This window comes from Heptranchias perlo, chromosome 32 (genome assembly GCF_035084215.1).
Source record: "Heptranchias perlo isolate sHepPer1 chromosome 32, sHepPer1.hap1, whole genome shotgun sequence".
In the NCBI taxonomy this organism is placed as follows: Eukaryota; Metazoa; Chordata; class Chondrichthyes; order Hexanchiformes; family Hexanchidae; genus Heptranchias; species Heptranchias perlo.
Genome location: NC_090356.1, coordinates 3403451 through 3412927, shown reverse-complemented (window position 1 = coordinate 3412927; position 9477 = coordinate 3403451). Strand labels below are relative to the sequence as shown.

At 45.2% G+C, this 9477-nt stretch overlaps 1 protein-coding gene across 3 annotated transcripts in view; it reads right to left on the bottom strand.

The window, feature by feature from the left end:
• Positions 1–2218: 2218 nt before the first annotated feature.
• Positions 2219–9477, bottom strand: part of LOC137300932 (telomere zinc finger-associated protein-like) — a 31260-nt gene continuing 24001 nt past the window's right edge. For all 3 annotated transcript variants that reach the window (XM_067970211.1, XM_067970210.1, XM_067970212.1), the window contains 3 exons: positions 8491–8655; positions 7564–7652; positions 2219–2634 (listed from right to left, as the gene is read on the bottom strand). In XM_067970211.1, the coding sequence (XP_067826312.1) occupies positions 2326–2634; positions 7564–7652; positions 8491–8655 (563 nt within the window). In that variant the 3' untranslated portion in view covers positions 2219–2325. The remainder of the gene's footprint in view (positions 2635–7563; positions 7653–8490; positions 8656–9477) is intronic.

Below are 9477 nucleotides of genomic sequence, written 5' to 3'. Positions count from 1 at the left end.
ACCAGATATGAACACCTGAAAGACAAAATCAATATATTTACCTTTCAAGGGCAAGTGGTTTTATCTTTCAGATGCTGTGAATTTTGAGCACTTCCTGTTTTCAATGTTGTGTGTCTTTTCTTCTTTAAGTGTTGTGACTTATTGTACACGCACACTTGTAGTTTACATTGAGAAGTTGTACAACCCAAAAATTCCAATAAAATAAAATGTGTTTACACTGAAGGATTGGTCTGACTTGTTATACAGTCAAGGTCGGTTAATGCTGACTTAATGTTGAGTCTGTGTCTCTTTAGTCCAGTAGTGGGGTGAAAATCTCTCTCTCTCTCTGTGAATGTGAAACAAATATGGAGTAGCCTCAACACCATTCCCAATTGAGATTAAGGAAAATGCCTGCATTTATATGGTGCTTTCCAATGTCTGTGTTTCCCATTTTGTGCAGTGACTGTTTTTAAGGTTGGAAAATGCAGCTGCCATTTTGCACAGAGCAAGATCCCACTGCCAGCAATAACACACAACCAGTTAAACCATTGTTTCTTTTTGTTGTTGGTGAAGAATGTTGCTCGCTACACAAGGATCACTCCACGCTTTTTGAATAGTGCCAGGGGGATCTTTTAGGGGGGGGAAAAAAGAAATCGGCCAGGGTTTCTGTTCCTGGTCAGAAGGCGGTGAGGACAGAAACAGGTTTGGTGCGATACCCTCCTACGGCTGCTGTCACTCGTCATCCAGGCTCAAACATGAAGAATGGAATCTTGATTGAGGCACCAGATGTTGGCTGTTGCTTGTGAAACTGTAATCGATGACTTGGAGGAGGGGGGGGAAAGGGAGAAAATTGTGTTTTTTGCCAGACACATTACAAATGTAACGCTGACAGTACCATGACAGCTTGCACACCTGACTGTTAAAGTACCTATTCTGACTGGAAACTCGCTCCATATCCAGATTTACAGCGTCCCTTTAAACACACATCCCTTCATTAAGATACCCTGGAATTTATCGGTCAAATAACTTGACAAGAACAAGGCCATTCAATTCCACCAAAACTTTTTTGAGGGGTGTGTCCTCCAGCATTCTTGCTTTCCCACATAGTATTCAACTATATTTTGAAGATTCTTCAACCCCTGATGCTCCTGCTGAGCGTTTCCAGCATTTTCTGTTTTTATTTCAGATTTCCAGAGTCCGCAGTATTTTGCTTTTGTTTGTGTTTAATTCACTGCCTCTTCCAGGAATGCCCCACCTTGAAGAAATTCTGCTCTTGTCTCCAACAGGTTTTCTGTTTATAAATTCTTCCAGTTCTGATGAAAGGTCATCGACCTGAGATGTTAACTGTTTCTCTCCCCACAGATGCTATCTGACCTGCTGAGCATTTCCAGCCTTTTCTGTTACTTCTAATTCTCATTTCTGTCTTCCTGCTACTTCTAATTCTCATTTCTGTCTTCCTGCAAATTATTGTTTTGCAGGTCAAGCATGTAACCACTAGATGGCAATGACTCCCACAATGTCAGCAGACCCTGACCAGGATTGCAGGATTGAGATATCCTCTCATTCAGTGAGAGCAGCTGAATCTCAAGCTGTCACCCATGCTACAGTTAAGATTGAAGACAACTTTGTATTTATATATAGCACCTTTTTAATTCAGACACTGCACAGGGGTATAAGGAGTGTCTTGGCCAACATTTATCCCTTAAGCAGTGTCACCAAAAACAGATTTTGTGGGATCTTGCTGTGCACAAATTGGCTGCTAGGTTTCCTACATTACAACAGTGACTACACTTCAGAAAAAGTACTTCATCGGCTGTAAAGCGTTTGGGATGTCCTGAGGACAAGAAAGGCGCTATGTAAAGGTAAGTGTGTTCTTTTCACACAGCAATATCTCACAATGAGGTGAACGACCAGTTGGTCTATTTTTTTGAGGGGTGTTGGCCAGGATTCCGAGGGAACTTCCCTGCTCTTCTTCGAACAGTGACTTGGGATCTTCAAAATCCACCTGAGCACCAGACAGGGGGCTCGAGGGTTAACGTATCCTCTGAAGAATGGCGCTTCTAACAGTGCTGCACTCCCTCTGTATCACACTGAGTCCCAGCCTAAATTATGTGCTCTGGTCTCCTGGAGCATGTGTGGGGGGAGGGTCGAAAGGAAGAGATTTCTGACTTCGAGATGAGTGTGCTAAGAACAAGCCAAGCTGCCACAAATCACAGAGGGTAGTGTTGATCAGCAAACGTTTAGAAACTCATCAATTTTATTTTGCTTTTTTTTTTACAAAGAGTCAATTATTTTTTTGAAGGGATTCTGCCCCCTCCACACCTCACTGTCAGGCAATTAGCTCTTTTATATCTTTACTATGGTAATCTCTTCGACAAACATGTCTGTCACACCGACTGACTGGTCCACGGTTTCTTCTGAGTGGTAGTTCCCATTGTCTGTGAATCTATGAGCTGAGAGTTCTGGAGTTTCTGTGCTCTGGTTGGTCAGTTTGTTTGTGGATGCGGTGCGAGGTGCCTCGTCTGGCGGGCTAGCCGGCTGTGGATCTGCGTCTGCCTCTTTCTCGTCGGTGATGACTAGGTTACGGAGTCTTCGCTGGCGCGGACTGTAATTTTCTACTCTCCCATGGATGTCCATATGGCGCCTTAGGTGAGCCTGCAATTAAGCAAAGCACATAGGAACAGGAGTAGGCCATTCAGCCCCTCGAGCATGCTCCGCCATTTGATAAGATCATGCAAATCTGTGATCTAACTCCATATACCTGCCTTTGGCCCATATCCCTTAATACCTTTGGTTGCCAAAAAGCTATCTATCTCACATTTAAATTTAGCAATTGAGCTGGTATCAATTGCCGTTTGCGGAAGAGAGTTCCAAACTTCTACCACCTTTTGTGTGTAGAAATGTTTTCTAATCTCATTCCTGAAAGGTCTGGCTCTAATTTTTGGACTGTGTCCCCTAGTCCTAGAATCCCCAACCAGCGGAAATAGTTTCTCTCTATCCACCCTATCTGTTCACCTTAATATCTTATAAACTTCGATCAGATCACCCCTTAACCTTCGAAACTCGAGAGAATACAACCCCAATTTGTGTAATCTCTCCTCGTAACTTAACCCTTGAAGTCCAGGTATCATTCTAGTAAACCTACGCTGCACTCCCTCCAAGGCCAATATGTCCTTCCGAAGGTACGGTGCCCAGAACTGCTCACAGTACTCCAGGTGCGGTCTAACCAGTGTTTTGTATAGCTGCGGCATAACTTCTGCCCCCTTGTACTCCAGTCCTCTAGATATAAAGGCCAAAATTCCATTAGCCTTCTGGATTATTTTCTGCACCTGTTCATGATACTTCAATGATCTATGTACCTGAACCCCTAAGTCCCTTTGGACATCCACTGTTTTTAACTTTTTATCATTTAGAAAGTACCCTGTTCTATCCTTTTTGGTCCAAAGTGGATGACCTCACATTTGCCTACTTTGAATTCCATTTGCCACAGTTTTGCCCTTTCACCTAATCTATCAATATCGCTTTGTAATTTTATGTTTTCATCTACACTGCTTACAATGCCACCAATCTTTGTGTCATCGGCAAACTTAGATATGAGACTTTCTATGCCTTCATCTAAGTAGTTAATAAATATTGTGAATAATTCAGGCCCCAAGACAGATCCCTGCGGGACACAACTAGTCACATCCTGCCAATGTGGGTACCTTCCCATTATCCCTACTGTCTGTCGCCTTTCGCTCAGCCAACTTCCTAACCAAGTCCATACTTTTCCCTCGATTCCATGGGCTTCTATCTTAGCTAACAGTCTCTTATGTGGGACTTTATCAAATGCTTTCTGGAAGTCCAAATAAATAACATCCATTGACATTCCCCTATCCACTACTTTAGACACCTCTTCAAAAAATTCAATCAGGTTTGTCCGGCACGACCTACCTTTCACAAATCCATGCTGGCTCTCTCTGATTAACTGAAAATTCTCGGTGTTCAGTCACCCTATCCTTAATTATAGACTCCAGCATTTTCCCCACAACAGATGTTAGGCTAACTGGTCTATAATTCCCTGGTTTCCCTCTCTCTCCTTTCTTAAAAAGCAGAGTGACATGTGCAATTTTCCAATCTAGAGGGACAGTTCCTGAATCTAGAGAACTTTGCAGATGCCCTAACCACAATCTTTCAATGTGCTCACCTACTTCCTTTAAAACCCTGGGATAGAAACCATCTGGTCCTGGGGATTTGTCACTCTTTAGTGCTATTATTTTCTTCATTACTGTTATTTTACTTATGTTAATTTTATTGAGTCCCTGTCCCCGATTCAGTATTAGTTTTCTTTGGATTTCCGGCATACTATCCTCTTTTTCTACTGTAAGTACTGACGCAAAGTAGTTATTCAACATGCCCGCCATCTCCCCATTGTCTATGACAATATCCCCACTTTCAGTTTTTAAGGGGCCAACACTGCTCCTGACCACCCTCTTTTTCCTAATATAACTATAAAAAAAGTTTTTCGTATTGGTTTTGATATCCCTTGCAAGTTTCTTTTCATACTCTCTTTGTAGCTCTTACTATCTGTTTTGTGACCCTTTGTTGATCTTTGTATCTTTCCCATTCGCTAGGATCTGTGCCATTTTTTGCCTTTTTGTATGCCCTTTCCTTATGTCTTTACACTGTCCCTTACCTCTTTAGTTGTCCATGGCTGTTTTTTTGGCAAGTAGAGTTCTTGCCCCTCAGGGGTATAAACCGATTCTGTATCACATTAAATGTTTCTTTAAACATTTCCCACTGATCATCAGTCATTTTACCCATTAACAGATTTGCCCAGTTTACTGTGGACAGTCTCTGTCTCATCCCATTGAAGTCGGCCTTACCCAAGTCTAGAATCTTAGCAGCTGATTCACTTTTTTCCCTTTCAAACACTACCTTGAACTTGATCATGTTATGATCACTATTGGATAGATGTTCACGCACAGTTAAGCTGTTAACTAAATTTGGTTCATTACTCATTACTAAATCTAGTATGGCTTGCACCCTTGTTGCCTCTAGGACATACTGCTGTAGAAAACTATCCCAGACACACTAGAAATTCACTACCTTTCTGACAGTTGCTAGTCTGCTTTTCCCAATCTGTGAAGGTTAAAGTCCCCCATTAAGACCACTATGCCTTTCTTACACGCTTGTCTAATCTCTGCATTTATACAATCTAGCACTTCAGAGCTGCTGCCAGGGGTCCTATACACAACTCCCACTATAGTCTTAGATCCTTTCCTATTTCTCAATTCAACCCATAAGGTCTCTGTTGGCTGCTTACCTCTCGTTATATCCTCCTTTATCATTGAAGTGATTTCATCTCTAATCACTAAGGCTACTCCTCCCCCTCTTCCATTTTCCCTATCTCTCCTGTAGACCTTATAACCCGGTATATTTAGTTCCCAATCCTGACCATCCTGCAGCCATGTCTCAGTAATAGCTATCATGTCATACCCTCCAATTTGAATTTGTGCCTGTAGTTCATTTAATTTATTCCTTATACTCCGTGCGTTTGTATATAGAACTCTTAGTTGGGCCACACACCCTAGCCTGACCTTCAGCTTTGATGCTGGGTTAATCGCTTTACACCTTCTAGTTTTCACTTTATCTGTAGTGCCTAAAGTACACTCTCTTTCTGCTGCTCTACGCTTTTCCCTTTCACTTGTTCTGGAACAACTATTTGTAAATTTCCCCTGGGTCCTCCCCTCTCTTGCTGCTTTCAGCTTTACTCTCTTCTGACTCCCCGCTCAGGTTCCCATCCCCCTGCCACTCTAGTTTAAACCCCCCCTGTGAGGATATTAGTCCTAGATCTGTTGAGGTGCAACCCGTCCGGCTTAGATAGGTCCCACCTTCAGAATCGGTCCCAATTCCTCATGAATCTAAATCCCTCCCCTCCTGCACCAATCCTCCAGCCACGCATTCACCTGGTCTGTTCCCCTATTCCTATACTCACTAGCACGTGGCACTGGGAGTAATCCTGAGATTACTACCCTTGAGGTCCTGCTTTTTAACTTATTTCCTAACTCCTTATATTCTGCTTGCAGGACCTCATCCCTCTTTACCTATGTCGTTGGTACCGATATGGACCACGACCTCTGACTGTTCACCCTCCCCCTTCAGAATGTCCTGCAGCCGCTCAGTGACATCCATGACCCTGGCACCAGGGAGACAACATACCATCCTGGAATCACGTTTGCGGCCACAGAAACGCCTGTCTGCTCCCCTATCACAATTGCTCTCTCGACCTTTCTCCTCTCCCCCCCACTGTACAGCTGAGCCACCCATGGTGCTCTGGTCTTGGCTCTGGCTGCACTCCCCAGAGGAACCCTCTCCCCCACCAGTACCCAGAAATGAATACTAGTTGGAGAGTGAGATGCCCTCAGGGGACTCCTGCACTACCTGCCTGGTCCTCCTTGTCTGTCTGGCAGTCACCCAGTCCCTCTCTTAATCTGCGGGGTGACCACCTCCTGAAACGTGCTATCCACGAAACTCTCAGCCTTGCGGATGCTCTGCAGTGACGCCAGCTGCTGCTCAAGGTCCGAAACCCGGAGCTCGAGCTCCACCAACTGATGACACTTCCTGCAGCGTTTGGCTCTTCTCATTACCCCGCTTCCCGTGTCCTGGAGTTCCCAGATGGCACAGGTCAGTACTGTACAGAGGGCTAACAACTTGCATTTATATAGCGCCTTTAACGTAGTAAAATGTCCCAAGGCGCTTCACAGGAGCAATTTATCAAACAAAATTTGACACCGAGCCACATAAGGAGATATTAGGACAGGTGACCAAAAGTTTGATTAAAGTGGTAGGTTTTAAGAAATGACTTAGAGGAGAGAGAGGCGGAGAGGTTTAGGGAGGGAATTCCAGAGTTCAGGGCCTCGACAGCTGAAGGCACGGCCGCCAATGCAGGGGCAAAGGGAGTGGGGGATGGACAAGAGGCCAGAATTGGAGGAGCGCAGAGATCTGAGGGTTGTAGGGCTGGAGGAGGTTACAGAGATAGGGAGTGGCGAGGACACAGAGGGATTTGAAGGCAAGGATGAAAACTGTAAACAGACAGTGGCCAGGGAGGGGGATGGAATCGGTGGCTGGGGCCGAAGACAATGGTTTCGGTCTTCCCAACAAGTGCCTACAAGGAAAACCCAGAACCAGTGATTAAAAACAGTCGAGTTCAGACAAAGGTACCACTCCTGAAACGACCCTCTTTTCTCTTTCAGATGCTGACTGACCTTCTGTGTATTTCTAGCATTTTCTATTTTTAATATCAGACCATTCATTCTCCTGTGCCGTTCCCCACGGGTAGTCTGGGGTCTGTCCCTTTAAGGTTGCTGCTCAGCTACTCCCCGTCGGGAAGTGGCCTAAGGAGGTTCTGAGGTCAAATGCGGGCTAATTATTATTATTGCCGTTGATTTTTTTTAGATTAACAGCGTTTGGCTCTTCTCATTACCCCAAACATCTCTCCAAGTTATCTCAACATTGGGAGAAAACAGCACGATTATTTGAACTACACTGTAGATTTTACAAAAAAAACATGGTATTTCTGCATCAGTACATGGAATGTCTTACCTGCCGAGTGAATTTATAGCCACACTCACTGCACTCGAATTTCCTCACACCTTTGTGCCTCCCAACATGAACACGCAACTGATCGATCGCTGGAATGAAGAACATTTATTAGGTAAATCGAGTAACTACATTGACTCACTGCCCATTATGATCAAACTTTCCCACCATCTTCCCCCCCCACCCAGACTTTCTCCCCTCCTTTCCTGAAGGGTTAACTCTGGCTGGGGTACAAGTTCCACAGGTGGCTGGCACCCTCCTGTACCTCGGCCATTCTTGATGTGTGAGCCTCAGTGAGCGTTGACAGGCTGTTCAATCACAGGCTGTTCAATCACAGGCAGCCGGGGGAGGGGAGCTCACAGCAAGAATCACTGGACGGCGATCTGGAACAGGGGGCTCGAGCCCTGCCACGTCTCTCCTTCCCCCTCTGATCCCTAACCCGTGGACGCTGACACCGAATGCAATGCACCAAAGGCTGACACTCTGTCACCCTCAAGCGACAAGTTTCAGCAGAGTTAGTGAAGAGGGAGCTCCGTCAAGGTGGGGGAAGAAAGGCAGGAGAAACCAGCTATTGAGGCCAATTGAAAATTTCAAAACTGAGATTGATAGATTTTTGTTAGGCAAAGGTATCAAGGGTTACGGAACCAAGGCGGGTAAATGGAGTTAAGATACAGATCAGCCGTGATCTAATTGAATGGCAGAACAGGCTCAAGGGGTTAAATGGCCTACTCCTGTTCTTATAACTAGGTGCCCAGTTTTGCAAATTAAAACTTAGTGTGGCGGTATTAATGCCAGCCGGTCTGTGTTCAAGCCTGTCCTGCTCATGGCTGATGGAGAAAGTCATCAGAGCAAGGCTGTAGTTCATTAGGAAAGGGCGGTGGAAGGAAAGCAGTGCCTTAAAGCAGTGCCTTAAAGTGCTACACACATTACCTTTAAAGGTCTTTCCACAGATGTTGCAGTAGTGTGGCCGGCCTTCCTGGTGCTTGCTGGCCATGTGGCGATGGAGGGGACCCCTCTCTGTAAACTTCTGGCTGCAGATCTCGCAGCTGAACGGCCGCTCACCTGTGTGAGTCCTGTTGTGTTTGTCCAGACTCGCTGGTGCAAAGATCAGATGTTGCGTTAGGTATCTGAGTAAGTCACAGAATGTGGCTGAAGATATAATTTTATTTCTTCTTATTTTCATGCTTCACCGCACCAACCAGCCCTATCCACCCCCAACACTGCACACCGTTCCTTGGCCGAGTGCTTCCTACTACACCCGATGCTGCTCTGTCCATGGAGAGTCAGGTGAACCCCTCGAACGTCACAGAATCATAGAACGAAACAGCACAGGAGGCGGACGTTCGGCCCATCGTGTCTGTGCCGGCTCTTTGAAAGAGCTATCCAATTAGTCCCACTCCCCTGCTCTTTCCCCATAGCCCTGCAAATTTTCACACTTCAAGTATTTCCCTCTTTTAGTAAAACCCTCACCTCTGCGCATTACTTTCTGGCAACCGCCTGACAAGATCAGTGGTTTAATCCTGCATCCTGCTATACCATATGAAAGCTGCTCATTTATTTTCTTATTCATTTTCAGCTGTGTGCAGCAGTTTGAGCCACTTCAAAAGGCAGTTAAGTGCAACCACGTTGGTGTGAGACTAGGAGTCGGGTGTAGGCCCAGACCGGGTAAGGACAGAAGATTTCCTTCCCTACAGAACATTAGTGAACCAGTTGAGTTTTTAAATGACAATGCGACAGCTTCATGGTACTTTTACTGATACCAGCTAATATAGGTTATTGTAATATGGAGGGCACCATAGCCCAGCCTAGACTGCATCAGCAGGGACCACTGGATAACTATTAGCAGAAACCTTGGGTGACATTTCTGATTCCCAATCCAGGACCATTAGTCAACTGCAGTGCCCCGGGAGATGTGCT